Source organism: Limulus polyphemus, unplaced genomic scaffold, assembly GCF_000517525.1.
Source record: "Limulus polyphemus unplaced genomic scaffold, Limulus_polyphemus-2.1.2 Scaffold125, whole genome shotgun sequence".
NCBI lineage: Eukaryota > Metazoa > Arthropoda > Merostomata > Xiphosura > Limulidae > Limulus > Limulus polyphemus.
The window spans coordinates 504,228-524,828 of NW_013665735.1; the positions used below are offsets into that span (position 1 = coordinate 504,228).

General features: G+C 32.4%; 1 protein-coding gene across 2 annotated transcripts in view; it reads left to right on the plus strand.

Moving 5' to 3' along the window:
- The window catches only part of LOC106472936 (cytoplasmic protein NCK2-like), a 42,429-nt gene that overhangs the window by 16,089 nt on the left and 5,739 nt on the right, over positions 1-20,601 (plus strand). The window contains exons 2-3 of one of the 2 annotated variants that reach the window (XM_022402482.1): positions 1,423-2,498; positions 15,352-15,511. In XM_022402482.1, the coding sequence (XP_022258190.1) occupies positions 1,423-2,498; positions 15,352-15,511 (1,236 nt within the window). Of the gene's footprint in view, positions 1-1,422; positions 2,499-15,351; positions 15,994-20,601 lie in introns of those variants that run through there. The other variant, XM_022402477.1, reaches the window with a different exon arrangement.

The following is a 20,601-nucleotide window of genomic DNA, read 5'->3' on the forward strand; positions in this document are numbered from 1 at the left end:
TAAAATGTTTTTAATTGTGCACCAGTTTAACGTTGAATATTATTTATGATTTTAACATTATATATACAAGTGCCAAAATACTATAATTATGGCTAGTTAGTCTTCTTTAGTAAGAAAGTTGGGAATAAGTGCCAGAAGTTTAAGAAATTTAAACTGACAGAATGGAAGATTTACAGAACTATAGGATATCTAGGTATTTCGTTAAAGAAAAATTTAGGAAGTTGAAAAGGTTTATGAGAAATAGCTGACTGATAATATTAAATCAAATAGCAAGGATTTTAAGTATGTTGAAGATAAGCAAAGTGATAAATGGGGATTGGGCCCTTAAAAGATACTAAAGTTTTTGTTGAAGACTATGAAATGGCTGAGTTGTAAGTGTTTTTTTTCTTCTGTTTTGATAAAAGAACATATTAACAATATTCCTGTTTCTATGGAAAATATTGTAACTAACCTGTATTATGTAGATAGTAATCCCCAGGTGGCTAGTAGAAAAAATGACTGTTAATAAATAATAAAGCACCAGAACTAGACAAGGTTTCCCCAGGGTTTTAAAAAAGGCTTAAGATGAAGTATTTGAGCCTCTTTCTTTCATACTTGACAGGTTAATAGACAGCAGGCAGGCAATTGAGGATTGCAGATGTCGAACAGGATGTACCATGTGCTTGCTACATAACTGTGATACATAAAATGTTTTACTTGTTATAAGATATTATTGCAAGTATTCACTTAATCTTGTGATTTAAAATTTTTACAAAATAAGATTTTTGTATAGTTCTTTTTTTCTGAGTTGTTATTATTGCTATCAGTGAGTATCATTATTTTGTGATTGTTTGTTATTTGAATTTTTTCTGAGTTGTTATTATTGCTATCATTATTTTGTGATTGTTTGTTATATGAATTTGATTTAGATATTACAGCAAGTAATATTCAGAATAAATAATAAGGATAGATGTAAGTTAATTACATATGGTTCTTGTGCTATAAGCTCTGTTACGTATTATGAAAGTTTAAAGCACAAGTTAAAAGTTTATGGTCTGTATAATGTACTGAAATAGCTCAGTGCTTGGTATTGCAAAAGATGATTTATAGTTCCTTAAAAATTAACGTCTTAGAATATTTGAAAAATAAGTTTGTTTAATCATTTCATAAGATATACACTATTCTTGAGAGCTCTATTTACTACATTATGTACAGTCGCACTGTTGGATCACATGTTTGGTCAAAGTTTTCCTTGTGTACTTCTGAAAGCACTGAACACACATTCTGTTTCTTTCTATACTCATCTAAAGTTCTCTTCACACTTGATACTCATGATCCCATCATTTTTCAAGTATATATATATGTACATATGAATATAACATTGACCAGATTTGCAGTAATTGCCTGTAATATATTAACAATATTTCCTGATTTCTTTTTCAGGCAAGCCTACTGAAGAAGTGTATGTCATTGCCAAATATGATTATACAGCTCAAGGTAGTCAGGAGCTTGACATAAAGAAAGGTGATCGCCTGCTGCTTTTAGATGACAGTAAACACTGGTGGAAGGTGTGTAATTCCCAGAATCAATTTGGTTTTGTCCCATCCAACTATGTAAAAAGAGAAAAGCCTTCCATATTTGACAGTATAAGAAAAAAAGTTAGAAAAAGAACTGATTCAAAAGCCTCACCAACAGACTCACCAGTTGCTGTTAATGATGACATGGGTATTAGTTTTGTTCATGATCTACCTTCCAGAACAAAAATTTCTACTCATATAACTGCAGTAGCTAAATATAATTACACAGCCCAACAATCAGATGAAATTTGTCTTGTAAAAGGGTCACGAATAGTGGTGCTTGAAAAGTCAAGTGATGGATGGTGGAAAGGGGAATTTAATAAGACAGTTGGGTGGTTTCCTTCCAATTATGTTCTTGAAGAAAATGAAGACCAGAATGGTGTTAACAAATCTCCCCCACTTCTTTCAGCAAATGGTGATAGTTCATTAAAAGAAGGGGAGTGTCTAGACATTGTGACAGCATTATTTTCGTATACTGCCCAAAACAAAGAAGAACTAACTTTTCAGAAAGATGAACATCTAGAAATAATTGAGAAACCTGTCAATGATCCTGGCTGGTGGAAAGCACGGAATCAAAATGGTGAGATTGGATTAGTGTCTAAAACCTATGTTCAAGTAATTTTGCCACCTCCAGTGGGAGATGGAACTTTAGATTCTATAGGCTCTTCTTCATCTTTGGGATGGAGGTGTGGAATCACTGGTGGTGCTGCAGCAGATGTCACTCAATTACAAAGTGAAATGATGAACATGGGAGTGATGGCATGTGAAGTTTCACCCATGGTACAAGCCAAAAATCGAGGGCCATTACCACCTCTTGTAATGCATCAGGATCTACTTAGTAGACCATGGTACTTTAGTAATATCTCAAGGAACCAATGTGACCAGATGCTCAATAACTCTGCACAGGATGGAGATTTTCTTATTCGTGACAGTGAAACAAATGTTAGTACTTTGAATTTTTATTTTAATATTTTCATAAGGCTATTCCTTACTTTAGGATCAATGATTTTAAGTACATTTTTGCACATGTATCAACTCTTTAAAAGAGATCTCACCCCAACACACAGTAATGTGGACTGCACAAGCCGATGATGCAGCAGTATTATACTATACCCCTTCACCAGTAGGAAGTAACACATTCTCCTTATGCAGTACTCCACTTCAGTGTTTTGTTTAAACAAAAATATCATTCTTTTCATGAACATTGTAGCATTCAATCATGTTCTTTTTCTTGAGAAAAAGATTGTAAAACTGTGATTTTTGCACTGCACTTTATTTAACCTTCAGTTAGGAATTCACTTATTGACAGTTTTTCTAATGTTTTACTTTCAATTCTGATTCTTTTCTCTGAGATGAGGATCAGGTAAGCCTGCCTTCTTTATTCAACACTCTAATTTGGATATTTAATATTCTTTTTTCATCTTCCAGTTGTTTATGCTGGCTAACAGGTTGACTTGCTACACGATCCTCAAACTTTGGACTTTCTTCTATTTCCACCTTCGCCTGAAATCTGTGTTTGTGCTAATTCTTTTTCATCTCAACTTTGTGCTCAATCTCAGTTTTCCTGTCCTCCCTACCCTTGAGACTTTTATTCTGTGGCCTATGGTTTGGATCCTTCTTTCCTCAAGTTTTAGTCCCTTGAACCTATTCTTTTGCTCCTACTTTGTCACATTCTCAATCTGCTTACCTTTGCTTTTTTGCTTGCTTTCTTAAATTCTTTGCTACCTGCCTTTTTTCACATCTACTTTCTGTGAATCTGCATCCTGACAGTTTTACTGGATAATTTCACACATAATTGTTCTCTATGCTTTTTTTTATCTCTTATTATGCAGTTGTCCCATTAACTTTGTTTCTTTGTTTTCAAGATGTGCTTGTTTGGGATACCTTACTTTCTGGAGTTTGACTTCATCAGTCTTATCTCAAGAAATTCTGCTTAGCACCCTTATTTCATTAAAAGGTTTTTGGGGGAGTTCCTAATATCTTGGAAGCTCAAGTTGAAGCATCTCAACATCATTCATTCCTGCTCTCTTTGGTTTCCCATGTATTTTGGTCCAGGAAACATTGTACATATGTCATCCTCAGATCACTTCATTTTACTTTTTGTCCAGTTATCCCTTTCTGGCACTCCTGTAATTTGTTATGTAGCTCAGAGTTGGCTCGTTTATAATGTTATTACATGACTTTTATCCTGTGGGAACTTGACTTATACAACACAACTGCTCTTACAGGAACTTACCCGGTCTTATCACTGTCAATTTCTTCCTTCTCCTTCCATCTTTTTCTACACTTTCAAATTCATTTCATCTTCAGCTCCTTGAGGACTCTGTCTCATCCTCTCAGGCAATGAAACACAGCAGAACAGGTCCTGACCTCTCTTCACTGGTTTACTCGTGTCTTTTTCTAGTTTCCAAAAACACTGGATATTGGTAGACTAGCATCGATCTGTTGTCCTTGAAACAATTTCTTATTTTTTTCTTGGTTCTATCTTAGGCTGTGGATGACAAAGGTGAATAATTCCTTTCTCCACATTCTGATTCATTCAGCCACCCTGTTGCTTTCTTTGTTTAATAATCCATAAAGGTTGGATATTTCTGTTCAGGGCCCTTCCTTCAGGTTAGCTACAGCCCTATGTTATGAGAGCTTTTGCATGGTGGATATGCTTATATCAATGTACCCATGCCTAATGCCATAACAAGATAATGTAACAATTTGAATTATAAATTACATTTTGATGCCAAGTGGACTGACATACATTGATAACAAATCTGTTTAAATAAAATGTTTAATGTGACTATAAAAGATTGTGGCTCTATCCCTGTTGTGCACATATGATTGATATATTCAATTACCTATAAACATTGATTAGTGTTATGCAGAATATTTAGTTAATCAAAAAAATATTCAGCCATTTTTTTCTGATTCTTAATGTTTACAGTTATCAAATAATTGAAATTACAATTAAATCAACTAATGCAATAAAAATAATCAACTAATTGGAATTAATGTTATGAAAATAATCAACAAATCAAAATTTAATGTTTCTGATTATGCCAATTATCTAATAATCAAAATTCTTCCATAATGATTTTTATTATTATTTTTGATTAATTCAAATTTTGTCAGGTTATTTAATTAGTTTCATAATTCAAGAAGATAGCCAAATAATTGAAATTAGGGTTTTCCATTATTACTGTTTTTGATTATTTTAACTATCAAAATATTGCCATTATGTTTGCTGTAAAGCAGAAAGCTACACAATGGACTATCTGTGTTCTTTCCACTATGGGCTTCTAAACCTGGTTTTTAGCATTATGTTCTTTTTGTTTTTCTTATAGCTATGTAATGTAGAATAATGGGTTAGTTTGTATTTTTAGCCATCTCATGATGACAATTAATAGATTTGCAAACCCTACTAATTGCCCAGCTTTACTTTCCTCATCAGTGTCCTTGAGATGTCTGCCACTATCTTCTGTTATGTCTATCTGGACATCTTGTTATGATCCTTTCTGATAATTCCACTGTAATTCTTGCATGATCCAAAAGAGAGATACTTGCTTATGAGACCTTCACTTGCTTGTTCCTAAAGCTCCTCTTTTGGGCTCACAACAGTAATGTCCAGTTGTTAGTCTGTCTTGTTCTAGGAGCTTTGAAATTAATGGTAGATCAACTGTCTTTCTTGTTCAGACTGAATCCTTCCAATGGAGTGGTCTTTACATACCTTGGTGTAAGAGTGGATTTGTTACCATTTTGAGAGCCCTCTTACTGGTGCATTTGTGATCCCCTCAGCACCAACCATCTAATCTTTTAGTCACCAGTCTCACAAGACTCGATAATCCTAGCAATAAATGTTTTGAATCAGGATTAGTACAACCACTTTCTATATGTCTATTCCCCTCTTAATATCCAACCAGGTGCTAATTTGTAGCCTTCTTTGCTGGGTTCTCATTGCTTGCTTTTGACCAGTTCATTTCTGATTTTACCTTTAAGCAATCCATGGGCCTCTACCTGTTTCATCATGGAAGTCTGTTATGTCAGTCTTGGATGTCCATCTTTCATCACAATGTACCATGCCCTCATTTCACATGTGGTTTTCATCTGGTTCTTTACAAGACAGGTTTCTTTTGCAGAGTACCCCTGTTTCTCACCCATTCTTGTCAACCAACCACCTTCAATGTTTATTAGCACAATTAATGGTTAATTGATGCTGGACCATTTTACCACTTCCTTCTTCCAGATCATCGGATTCTTCCTTTTATCACTTTTTTTTTACCTGACTTTTCAAGAGCAATTTATCCTTTTCTCTGATCACTGGATTCAGGGTAGCTTTGTTGACTGCCTTTCATGTTTTCTTTGGTAATTCTCATTTAGTTTCTCCAGTTCATAAAGACCTTTCTAGGGCCTTTCTATTCAGTCATCCTCCTTGTTCCATTCCTCTTTTGGGCTGAACCCTCTCTCTAGATCTCAGGGACCTCATGAATCCACTATTTAAACCTTCGACACACTGCTTTCTGTACCATCTTTCACACATTTTCTTCTTGCTTGAATGAGGCACAGCTTTTTTACGTTAAGGTATTGCATCACAGGTAATATTAAATCTGCATCAAGTAGGGGATAACAGAAGGTGTTTAGCCTATCTGCTCTTCCTCAGTTCCCACTGTTGAGGTGGATTTTCCACAAGAGTGCTTAGGTGATCTATGTATATTTACCTTCCAAGAAGTACTGGAGAAAATTAAAAAAAATATTACAAAAATTATATCAACTTTAAATATACATTGCAGAAGAACTATAATCATAGTGTGCAAAGTGGTCCAAGAGCTATGTTCAGTGGGTGGCTGGCTGACAAAGTAGAGGTTCCTTCATTGACCCTGACTGTCAACAACTGAGGTGTAATGACAGGGAGTGAAATATTGGTGAAGATGGTTCTTTTACTGTAAGTTCTGGTGGCCTTTAAAGTTTCTGCTGTAGTCATTAGTGCCAACTGAGCACTGGTGGACATCTCGCTCATCCTCTTTTTGGGTCATTTTCACTCTTTAAGATAACTTTAGCTCTGGGAAGGCTTTTTGGGCTTTGAGATGTGGTCCCACCAGAGGTAATGCATATTTGGTTGCTTCTCCTAGTCGTAACAAGATATCCCTTGACAGGACACCTCAAGAGAGGCTCCTAGTGCCTAGTCATCTTCCTTGACTTTTTTTTACTGGAGCTGGTGGTTGAATTACCTGCAGGCTTACTGAAATGGCATGTGGCAAGGGCTTGACTTCCATAGGTGGGTCTTCTCAGCCCTGAGAGACTTAAAACTAACCCAATGACTGATTCAGATTAACACCTAATATTTGAATTGTTGAGCAATGCATCTTCATTCATGGATTTTACAGGGTTGAAAGTTAGGCCAGCTCCAGAAGTCTAACTATTTTCCAAACTTGGTGTTTTGTGTTCTTCTGATGTTCATCATTAGTTCTTGCCATGGCAGCTTAGTGTAAACTTGAGGGTTAAGAATGTATACTAGAAGAACTTTCAACTGGCTAGCTGAAAAAATAAGAAAGGGTCAAGAATTCCATCTTAAACATCAAAAAGTCAAGTTTCAAAATATAGGTTTAGATCAATTCCAATTGGTCAGTAGGTCATCTAGATGTTTAGGTTGTAAAGAGGTTTGTTACTGCCTGGTTGTAACAGTACTGTTACCTAAAACTACCTTAATAGACAGAGTTTTGAAAGTATTATCTTTATGAAGTAACATTTATACAGGTTTCGTGTGTGCTCATGCCTATATTTGCCTGTAGAATGTGTATCCCTAACACTTGTGTACTTCTTTGCCCCATGCATCATTGTATCTATATTGGACAGTACCTTTATAGCAGTGCTGCCTGTTGTTGCTTTTCCTATGACAACAGCAAACATAAATTACCCTCTTACCTAAATACATTCTTTCCGCTACTGCCTGATAGTTATGTAAACAGAGCCCACTTTCAGTAGGAAAAGTACAGGTTTAGTACTAGCTAAGTGTGAATAACAAGGTTTCACCATGCAAGTGTTACTTTTTATCTTTGGTAGCATACTTTCTGTTTGCATTTTCATGCAGAAGATTATTGGAAAACTGTGTACTTCAAAATATTTCAATCTGCATGATTGAAAATATTCTTACTATAATCAAATAAAACATGACATATACCAAGTTTACTTTTGATATATCAAAGCTACTGTCCATGAACTTCATTTACTACTTATAATTTCTCTTACTTATGAAAATTTATATCTGATCCATTCAAATACCTTGTACTGCTCTTAAAAAATGCAACAGGTAAACCGTGTTTTCTCTCACAGACATTGTGTGAATTTCTTTGTTACTTGTATCTTTCCAAGAAAATTCACTTCCTGCTGAACATGTTGAAACTGATACACTATTTCGCAAATATTAATGGAAATAACAAAGGCATTGTACCTTAGAATAATACCTTATAGGTTAATAATTACAATTAATCCCATATCACAAAGTTTTAACATACAGATAAAATCCGTTGTTTCCATTCATATGTTGCTTCACGGTTGTGTTCTTTGTGTAATTGATCCAGTTGCATTATACAAAATTCATGAATGTTTTTATGTAATGTTCACATGTGTGTGCTAAATGACTCAGATATATTTACTTATATACACATATCACCATATACATATATCACATACACCAGCAGCTTGTAAGAAACTGCCTCATGCCCAAATCACTTTGGTAACCTTCTCGGGCTACTTTCTGAAGCTAAGTCTTGGTAGCTGCTATTTAATGTGTTGTCATCTGTAAGTTGTCAAACTCAACATGTTTTGCTTTTCAAGTTTTACAAAATCAATAATCACCAGCAGAATTCAGCCAAATTAAAAATTTTCAACTAAAATTTTCATAAGCCAGAATTAATATTTGTGTTGTTACTACAGTATATATCAATATATGCTCAGAGGAACACTACTCCCTCACTGAATGTGAGGTATATTTCAGGTATATTGGGGAAGATCTAGCAAGGACCATGTGGTATATTTCAAAGAACTCCAACTACTCAGCTAAATTAGGTAAATAATCTTTGCTAAATCTCCAATGACATTTCATCACAGAAAATCACTTGGTAGCTCAGAAAGCAAGGGTTGCAATTCTCTTTCAGTTGAGTTTTCGAGCTTCTAGCTATCACATTCAGTTGTGCATAATGTTGATATACTAGGCATTACATCTGTTGGAACCAGCTGATTCTAAGCTGTGTTAATCAAGCAACTGTCATCTGATATTTTATTAAATTAGAAAGTAATAGTCTAGCTTATCATAATATCAAAAACCTATTCTACCTATTAGGTAATTGAATGATAATCATATGATGTAGTAGAGTTGGGTGATTAGTAAAATTTGCTAATCAATTAATCATTAATCTGTTTGTAGTTAATCCCAGCCATATAATATCTTGGTCAACTTTTGGAACTGTCTATCACTTCTAAACCCAACATTTCCTCAGATGGGTTAGTGTGATCCAAGACACCACTCTATTATTTCTTTTATTCCTCTGCATCCTCTTCTGATTTTTTATAAAACCATTTCACCAAAGGTTAATCAGTAATATACTGACACAGTTGGTCAACATGCAATACATGCTTTTATACATTTCTTGAATGCAAAAACTCGTGTATATATATATTAATGGACCAACTCATCACCGAATGAAATAAAGTTCTGTCTAGCTAGAATCATGCTGTTTCTGTGCCACTAAATGTACCAAAGCCATATGCAGTCTCCACGCTGGTACATTTGTTTCTTCACTGTCTTATCATCACACTTATTCAGACATACGGCAGCCTTTCCTAGATGTTGATGCACAAACTCATTCATGTCAACTAACACAGGCATTAGCCACTCTGCATATTCTTGTAAACACTGTTGAATGTACACATTACAGAGAACTGGGTTTTCTTTCCATGCATAGGGATGTTCAGTGAAAAACTGTTTATCTCTGGACAATTGTGCATTAAGCCATCATTACCTATGGTGCTCTTCCCAGTTAGTTTGGCAAGTATTAATAAACTTAGCAAGCATACACTTGATTGTCTGTATCACCCATTCTACTAAACCATCAGACTGGGGTTGATAAGATGAAGTGTGTATCACCATTACACCGAACACTATACAAGTAACTGTGTATTTACTTTTGGAGGGATGCCATGGATGCAGTCTGTTGTTACTGTTATCATAGCCTACTTTCACTTTTTTTTTCTTACTGTGCTGATTATCATTCCAGCAGGAAGCTGAATAACCAATTTCCCATAACAAAACAACACTGGGACTTCATCTCTCCTCTGGTACATAACTGTCTGAATTAATGCTCCTTGCTTTCGGAACAGGAAACTACACATTTCGTAGTAGAGCTCTGTTGCTCTACTACCACTTTACATGCCACCAATGCACTAGACTTCATCTGTACTAAACCACAGAACATCACATGTATACATTGTAGTACTCTGACTTCCTTTCCCATATATACTCATGTAGTCCACTGTTCCTGGGCCCAGTCTGACTAGCATCAGTTAACTCTCCTACGAAACAACAGCTCACTAGTTGCACAAGCAAAACCGACCAATAAACTGTGCATTACATCCATCCCAAGGATGCCTGTGCTTGAACTGAGGTCAGCGATGACTACCTTCATTCTGTAAATGATGCCTCTTAAACATAGTCAGAGACTCTCCTCTCCATTCATTTCTAGTTTATGTTCATATACTAGAATAAAGTTTATACCAATTGACCCAGATGGTAGTTTTGCTCATAGTGACCAACATATCACAAGATCTATCATTATTGTAGTCACTTCTGTATCCACTAGTAATTCTATCTCTCATCTTTGTACCCTGACAGCCATGTACTAAAATTCACCAAACCTAAAATAGCTGAGCTGTCCAACAAACTTTTTAGTGCAAGCCATCCATTGCACTTCCTTAAGTTGGAAGCTAGGCTCAGTTTGGGCTCTGTTAGTTTTCTGAATCTGTAGCAACAGTGTTTACCATATGTTGACTCTCCTACACTTGCTGATATTTGGAAACCTTCTGTCCTTACCCATGAATTTTAAAGCATTTGTATATTATTTGAGCTTTAAAATGAAAATATATGAAACATATACTCTGAAATTAACATACCACAGTTGTGGAAGATCAATTTTCAAACTTTATGAACTAAATGTTTATAGTATTTCACAATAATGAGTACTGTTTGGCAAAGTTTTAGTGACCATGCTATTTTTATTTATATTATGATTTTTTTCACCTTTTGTTGCTGTAATTTTTATGTTACCCTGTTATTCAGTAACAACTTTCGTAGACTTTCTTCCCTCTTCTGTTGTCCTACCTTAGAATATGTGACTCCTTTTGCTTACCAATTTTCCCTTAGGATGTGCACTATTTGTGACCATTTTAAAAGCTTTTCTTGGATGTGTTCAACCAAACCAGATGTTTTATTCTGCCTTTATGAAGCTTAATTTTAATTTGTCACTTTGCACTTGGATTCTATCCAGTTTTTTGCTTCTGGTATTCAACCTGTGGTTTGAAGGATTTGATTTCTTCATAAAGATTTGTGTAATATTCTGTAGACTTTTCAAATGTACATGTATATGTATGACTAAGTTCCATTTGGTAAGTTATGGTTAATTATGTCAATCTTGTGCCTGTTAGATTTTTTGCTCAGTCTTTGGATTCAAATGTAGTACCTAGTAAGCAAAAAATTGTTGGTCATGATATACATATTGAATGCAAAATAGAACAATTGAACAGTAAATCTGCAAACTTACAGTTTGTAACAAAATAAGATATGCAAATAACATGACAAATGACATTAGACATATTTGCATGACTTACATCTAAATGTGAACTTTGTTTAATGTTAAACCTTCAACTTGATTATATCTTTTGATTTAAAGTCCTATTTACTTAACCCTAGAATGCCAGTGTGGGGTCATTATGACCGCGTACCACCTAGTGTTAATGATTGAAAATTTAACACTGGCTTTTAAGGATTAAACCCCAGATAAAATGCATGTTCACATAAATATACATAATAATATTATGTAAGAATGCATGACAAATAAAAATTGTGCATACCAAATATGCATAGTATTAACTGGAAGGTATATCATTCATCTATATTTATGTATTTGCCAGTTGGAAAAAAATAATTCTGTTGGTAATAAAGCAAACACAAAACATGGGACATCATTCTCACCATAAACTGATCGATGAGTTAGACAGTGATTACCTGTAGTTTGGGGTTACTGTTGAAATGAAAACTATACCAGTGTCAGTTTATTTATCAATCAAGTGATTAATGTATTAAATTTACACACAATTACCTTGAATGGTCATTGATAAGATGTTAATACAGAAATAAGAAGAGCACGCACCTAGAAAACATAGCAAAATATCACCAAATTGTCAAGTGTTGAATGATGAACAAAAGGCTCAGGAACAATAAAAAAATATGCAAGTTTCAGCATTGCAGAAATATTTATAATGTCAAAAGCTTTAGAGCACAGGTAACTGACTAAATAATTTTTCATGTTGAACATTTTATTTATTTATTCTTGTCATAAGATGTACTACCATTTGTGTGTTATTAGCCCAGAACCAATAAATGTTTTCATTTTCTAATTGCACAAATCCCTCTTTGGTGCCCCAAATAACTATGACAGTTTAATAATGTATGCTTATAACTATTTAAAAACTATTACATAATTGCATGATTTATAGTAAACTTTGAGAGTTACTGAAACTGATAACTTTTTTAAAATTTCAAACAATCTCTTAGTCATAGGTAGAGTTGCCAACTCTTGAAAATTTTGAAGTAGGACTTTGTTGTAAGGGGCTGTCCATAAAAGACCTCACATGACTTAGGCCACTTTTTGACCCTTCCCTTGTTACACTTGGTCACATGGATGACCCCTTAACTAAAGTAAATGAACAATTCAACAACAGTTGGTAGTAAAACATAAAAACATTTTATCTCTTTCCACACAGGTCAAAGGTCATGTCATCGCGGTTGTTGACTCGCATTCAAAATTTTATTGAACTACTATTTTATGAATTTATGTCGATAAGTTTGGTATCAGACCTTAGATTATAATTCAAGTATTAATGATATACATTATTTAATTTATTAATTTAAGAGTAAATATTAAAAAGCACAGTTAAACATTGATTTTGGTGTGTCACGTGGTGTGTTGAATGCAGCACTGGTTCAAATTAGATGTTTGTGATGTCAAAATACTAAGTCTATAGTTTCATACAAATTAGGGACTCAAATTACTGATATTAACAGGCTATGATATAAAATAAGAACCTCTTACCTTTTCTATTTGCTGAGATATTACAATGTTTACTGAATCAAACACAGTATTCCCACCCACCTCTTTCCATTTTTAGAAACACTTCCTTATATATACATGTACTTCAGTCTATGACAGGTGAATAACCAATCGAAAGCTCAGAATGTCCCCCTAGTGATTTTCTCAGCCATTCTCAAGTATTACAACTTCATATTCGTTCTTTTGATATAAGACTTCAAGCTGATAAGGTGAGTCTTTAGTCTGCTCAAAATTTCATATTTTTTAGACCCAAATACAGCTTAATTACTAAGTTTGATAAATTATAGTGGAATTCTATGGTATCGATATATCAATTTATGATTTTTTGGTTATTTCAAATGTATATATATATATAAAACCTAAAAAAAAATTAATTTTGTTTAATTATCCTCCACATGCAAAATTTTTAAAGGCTTAGCAACTGAGTACAAAGGTCGTAACTAGAAGAGATAATTGTTTGCTTTACTTCTTTATTTACTGTTCCAAGTTTAAGAGAAATAAGTTTAATAACTTATTTCTAAATAGCTATAATATATATATACATATATAATAATTGAAATGTGACTGTATTGCAAAGTACTAGTCTAATAAAACACAGCCAAAATAGGTTACTTTGTAAAGACCGAAGGTCTGTTTTATGTTATTTGATACAGTAACATCAGTGCACATGTGCTACATGATTGTAATTTTTGTATTGTTAGCCAGGCATGGCTGAAAGGTGAATATAATAAATATATATATAATTGTATAATGTTATGAGATTTAAGCTATTTAGTCTAAACATCTGTGTTTTCGTGTTATAATTTGTAATCATTCTAGAATGAAAAAGGTATAATTTATATTTATTTCCTTATATTTATTTAGGTGGTTATGAGATTGGTTAAATTGAAGGAATCCTTACATAGATTTGTTTGTGAGAATAACAGATAAAATATATAGTTTTTCTTAATAAATGTTTGATAACTAACTGAACTGTATAAAGATTTTGCATTTGAAATTTGAAACTTTTCTAATGCATAAAAGTATTTTTATCTTAAAATGAAAATTACTTTGCATATTGGATATGCAACATGCGAAAAGATAAAAGGTATGAGAAAAACTACTGTAAACAACCACCATTCATAAAAATGCTAATTTTAATAAAAACATGAAAATCTATTATGTCTTATAAGACTTGTATTCAATAAAATATCTGTCTAGTCTTTCGAATTAGGTACTTAGATATGTGTTTAATTCAGTATGAAATCTGTGACAAAAATATGCTAACCATGTTTAATATGAAGTTAAACACAGGCAGAATATTACCAAATATGCAATTTGATCCTAGAATTATTCTTGGAAATTTTTAAAATATGCCAAACATGATATCTGCATTTGTTATTTGTAAGTTCAGTAATGTACATTTAAGATACAAACTTATTTCTTGCTAAAAATGTAACTTGTTGCTAAGTAATAGAAAAATATGTGTGTGTATGTATATATATATATATGTAGATTCTCAGTAAAACTATTTCCTGAAGAGTAACCTTTAAAGTCACAAAACCCGGTAGAAGAAATTATCAAAAGAAGGGAAAAAAAGTGTGACATTCCAGTATATTCTTATTCATATACACATATGAATCTTATTGATGTTTTCGTGACATATATATGTATATTTCAGTTTAGGCATTTGTTAAATAACACAGCATATTTATTTCAAACCACCCCCCCAATATTTTATGTCTAATTTGTTATAAAAATCTGAATACAGTCTTTTTGAGTGCTGGAGTTACTCTACATGAGCTGTTTCCTAACTGTTGGTCACAAGTGGTATTTTGGGTGGGTTGTAGAACAAGACATAGTAAAACAAAAATATATTTTTATTTAAAGGTTATTTATACATTTTTTTGAACAAACAAAACAAAAACATGAAATAAGAGCACTACTAGACTTTATACTGAAATATTTGAGCACAGTAACCCATACACCCCTAAATTAGCATTGGTCCCAGAAGAATTAGCTGGCTACTCAGGTGTGTTATAGGTTGAGAAAGTTTGGGAACACTTGTTCTAGACTAATTTCAACAAGTTTTCAAAGTCATTGTAAAAATGACATTTCACTATTCGTTTTAGCATTATTGTAATTTTTCATAAAAATTATCATCATTAGTGGTAATTACAATATGTGTAATACAAGGGTTATACATTATAGTTCCTCTCATATTTTACTGATTACATATATTTACTTAGGGTAAATTGGACTAAATTAGCTAGGGAAAGTTGTATTTTTTTCAATATGTTGAATGGTTCAAAAAGTGTAAGAAACATGGAATAACAATTGAATATGACTATTGTGATTTTTCGAAGGAATGAATTTTATTGAAATAATTTATTTGTGCCATTGTTATTTAGGAATATTTATGTATGAACTATGTTTTCACATTGTAGGTTGGAGATTTTTCTGTCTCGCTTAAGGCTGCTGTTAGAAACAAACATTTTCGAGTCCACGTAGAGAATGGGATCTATTGTATTGGTCAGCGCAGGTTCAATGACTTAGACGAACTTGTTGAACACTACAAAAGGGTGCCAATCTACACCAGTCCTCAAGGTGAAAAATTATACTTAGTAAAACCCTTTCCAAAATTGTAGTTCTTGTTAGGAAAATTCTTTTCCAAAGTTTTTTTTTTGTTATTAGAATAGTCTTAATTTTTTTTTTCCAAAACACAAGGAATATGTGTACATGCAGAATGCTGTGCTTATGGACTTGTATTTGTATGCAAGTAAGTTACTTTATTTGTACAAATGAAGTAAAGACTTATTTATGAAGACAGTTTGTTATTGAATATACCTATAGAAACTGTACTTTTGTATATCTTATGTGTTTAGTAGATCATAAAAGAAAATGTTGTTGATTATGCAAACAAAAAACAAAAAAAGCAAGTGCAATGTATGTGAAACCCTTTATTTTGAATTCATTCATTCAGGTTCAGAGATGAGTTCTGTAAGTGAAGTATTACCTTTGAAAAAAATGTATTAAATATGACTCTGAGAACATGATAGTTAGAGCTGGGTGGTTAACTTGAGTAATTGATGTAATCAATTATCTGTGAGCATCTGTTACATCGACTAGTATTAATTAAAAATATTTGATGAATCAAAATTATGTTTGTATCTACTAATGTCCCAAAATAATGAATTAATTGAAGTATCGCAGATATGATTTATCATTATCATTTTTTTACTACTTCAAGGTTGTTTGGCTTAATCAGTTAGTAACAATAATCATAAAAGTAATTAACTAACTAAAAATAGCATTTACAGTTATTACTATTTTTGATTATTTCAACTATCAAACTGTTTGTGAGAATAATTGGTTTACTTGTATGTAATTGATTAATGAGCCCAGTGATTAACCAGTTATAAATTTTGAATAATCACCCAGCTCCATTAGTAGTTTTTTTTCTTACAAAAACCCAGGTATTGTAAATTAAAAAATTAGAAGATTCATCATTAAAGAATTAAGTTGAAAAGTCAAGTTCAGGCAGAAAGCTGTACATGTACTTACTTTGTTCATGATATAATACATGTGTTTATACATGTGTTTTTTTTAACTTTTTAACTAAACATTATGAGATACTGTTAATTAAGTGTATTCTTGAGTGAAATTCTTGTAAATATTGTACATTGAGGCAGATGTTCAGTTGCAAAGTGTATAAGAATCCATAAGGTCATAGGGCAGTGAAATGGAGATTCAAATCATTTGTACAAGTAGTTAAGATGTATTACCTCTCAGTAGATAACTTACAGTATTTTGCCAAAGCCTTATTTAGACTAATATTTAAATGTTACTTGATATGATCAAAGAATAGAAAAAAGTTTTGTTGTTAACACAAGAAGTGAAAAATAGTGAAAAAACACAACATGAAATTATAGTATGAGTGAATTTATGTTTTTGCAAATACTTAAGTTATAACCAATCATGTATAGATAACTTTTGAGTATTTCAAATAATGTTAATTGAGTTTATTCATATTTGTAGCTCTAAACTCTCTGTTTAACTACACCTGTTTTATGAGGACTTTACTTCTACTTGTCGTTTCTTATTTATGAAGGCTGTAAGTGGCTGTGACACTCCTAATGTGAATTGCTATGCTGGCTTTACAAAATACTTGTGGAAATTATGTTTACATGTCAGTGGTATTGTGACATAAGTTTACAAAAAATGTCATTGTAGTGATAAAACTACTTAAGGCAGAGTTTATTACTCTCTCTCTTGTATGGAGTATTGTTTGATAAGGAGTTTAAAGATGTTACTTTTTGCTAAATGTTATCATATAAAAAACCTCTGCATTACATTTTTGAAAAACAATACGTATAACATTTTTTTATACACATAGTTGTTAAAAGAAATTACATATGTATTAGAATTGAAAATGTTGCTAGTTTGTTCAAAGGTTTGAGTTTGTATTTTAAGCAGTTTAACTATATGCTTTCAAAATATATAATGCTCAAACACATTAGGTTTCCAGTTAGATATCAACTGAGTCAGAGAAAAATGTTCTGTAATTTTCATTTTATTTGAAGAGTTCTTGGTTGCATGTTTGAATACAGTACATGTACTCTTTAAAATACTTACTGCACTCTCATCATGTAAATATTTGGCTTTTCTGGTGAAATGATTTTTATTAATGTTTGTTACATACCCTCCCTTATTCTGTAGTTGCTATGTATGAAAAAAACCTTATGTTTTGTAGTATTTCAAGCAGGGTTTGCAGTCAGTACCAGTACCGATTGTACTCAGCATCCAGTACCTGTACCGGTATTGGTTTATAGTATATCATATGTTGAGAATAATATCACATGTTCCATTTTCGGAGTTTTACCAAGCACCTCCTCTGGTATTTCAGCTTCGCTTTTCACAAAATTATAAATGTTTGATGTGGTAGTTTTGAGTTTATACTTCAGTCAATAAGTGAATCTCACCATGAAAATTGGCAATAGCATGAAATATGGGAGACTGGAAGGGAACGTGAATGTGCCTACATGACTGATTACATGTTAGGTAGGTGCGTGCCTGGTTAACTCTTAGCATGCAGGCAGGTCAAACTGCACCTAACAACATTTTAGTGAGTTACATTCAAAATTTAATTAAACTACTTAATTATCGTGGTATACAAGCAAACCTGATATCAAACCATAGATAATAATTTAGATCTTAATATTATATAAGTTTTAAGTTCTTAATTGTATAGGGAAATATTTAAAAATAACCTCAAATTCTCCTAGTGTGAGAATATGGATATTTGTTCTTGAGCCGTCTCCTCTTCTGGATTTTTTTGTCCACCCCATAGGAAACTACGAAATGTTACATAAAATATTATCTTTAATTTGTCATCGATGTTCTGAAGCTATGTTTTTATATTCTTCAATCTTATGGGGCTAAAGAGCAATCAATGAAAATTAAAAACCACTTTCCACGCCTACCTCTGATATGCTCTAATTTACAATTTGCTAATACATTTTTCTGGGGCCGACTCCCATTAAATTTATAACAAATAAAAGCCTAGATTGCAACTGATTCATTGGCATAGTCATCATACCATGTGGGCTTACAGATAATTGACAATTTGGTTTGATGTGAAAGATAATTTTTTCACGATAACACACTGGGAATAATAATAGTTGTATTTCTAACTGCTCAAGTCACATGATTAGAGATGCTCTAGTACCGGCAGTACACAGTTAGTTCCAGTACCAGTAACCTGGTACCATCAGTACTATTGCAAACCCTGATTTCAAGGCATAGCCACTGGGAATGCCACTAACATTGTTTCCAATGGATAGGTGAACAAGCAAAACAAGTACTTATTTTAACCAATCATCAAAGACTTACATATAGCATTATAGTGTTTTTGTGACAAATTACATTGAATATTCACAGAATTAGTATCATTTTACCTGAATAACCTGCTGCTTTCTTATTGCTTTATTAATGCCTTAACGTTTAATAATTGTCAAGCTGGAAGCACTAGGTGTCTATGAATTTTAGGTGAATTTTCTAAAAAAATGATAGAGCAATCACCATGTTTGGAAATTTTGAACAGTATCTTAAATGGAGTATGTAATGAGCTTGGATAAATGTTTACACTGCATATACATATTTGACAATGCTTTTTTATATAGTATAAATTTTTTCACTTTAACAGTCTTTCATTTTGTAAATAACATTCGGAAGACAAAAGGTCTGCACGACTTCGGCTAGCTTTACAATTCTGATTGGATAGTGTGTATCAGGCCTCACAATGAGAAGTTTTCTATTATGACAAGTTCAAGCATTATTGAAGCATTCAGAGAGCTGTGGAATATAATGGTTGAATTATTCAAGTTATTAGTATATATATTATCCTAGTGTGTCAGAAAATTGTTAGTGTTTTTGATGTTTGAAAAGAGACATGCATATTTTAAGCATGTGTACTTATTACCTATTTCTGATTACAGACTTTTAAGGAAGTCATATGTCAGTCACTGCTTGTTGAGTTCATTACTTCTGTATATATATTTTTTTTTATACAGTATGCCTTATTTATCACAAACAACTCCCTTCTTGGTTATATGCCTCACCCATTCTTAAGTGAGTGATGATGTGCATTACAATCATATACAATATCGATTTACTGTTTTGATAAAATAAAGTATTTTAAGTTAATTAGCAAAAGGTAGTCAAGCAAGAGTTGGTTGTAGAACTAAAATCAGAATTTTAATTTGGTTAAGCTTAAGAAGTTTCTCATTTATTTTACAGTTAAATTGAAGTTAGCTATATTGCTTGATAATCTGGCTAGCCAGTCTGTCTTAATATTTACTGACTTTATGATTAGGGAGATATATTTTATGGGTTATACAATATAAGAAATTAGAGACTTTGAATTCTAGCAAAATATATAGGCATGCAGGTGAAATAATAAAACAGAATTTTCTGCTGTGGCTAGAAAATTCATTTAAAACCAGTAACAATAGCTTTCAAAAGCATCAGTATTCCATTTATTGTTTACTCTGTAACATGGAATTCTGAAATTTCAGAGTTATACATCATTAGTGCAGTACATTGATTGTTTTTTAATAGGAACACTTAAATATAGATATAAATCTTGTTTTGATGGCAAATTTAAGTTGTTCAAAATTAAAATATACCCACATCCCCATTCTAAAATTTATTATAAAATGCATTTATTGTACTTAAATAATATATTTTATTCTTGATCTTAAGACTTGTGAACAAAAAAAGTACTCCACACATTTAAAATGTATTCAATTTGTCAAGTTCCAAGTTGTTTGTTAAGCATAAAATACATGAAATAAGTATCAACAAGCATCTTTGAGAGTCAAGCATAAAAAATATAAAGAACCAACAAGGGTAGATAGCCACCTTATTGCTCATAGTTTATGCTGTAATTTACCTCTGTGAGAACTTTTATGTAATATCTTAGAGTTGAATTTATAGACTGTAAATTAGAGTATTCTAGATGTTTTTTGCCTCTTGCCTACATACATGTTTCTTTATTATTAATTGTGTACATGTGTGTGTGTATATATATATATATATATATATATATATAAACACACACACACACACACACACACAAATACACACTACATACTACTAACTAAACGTAAAATTAATTTTACTTTTACTAAACCTAA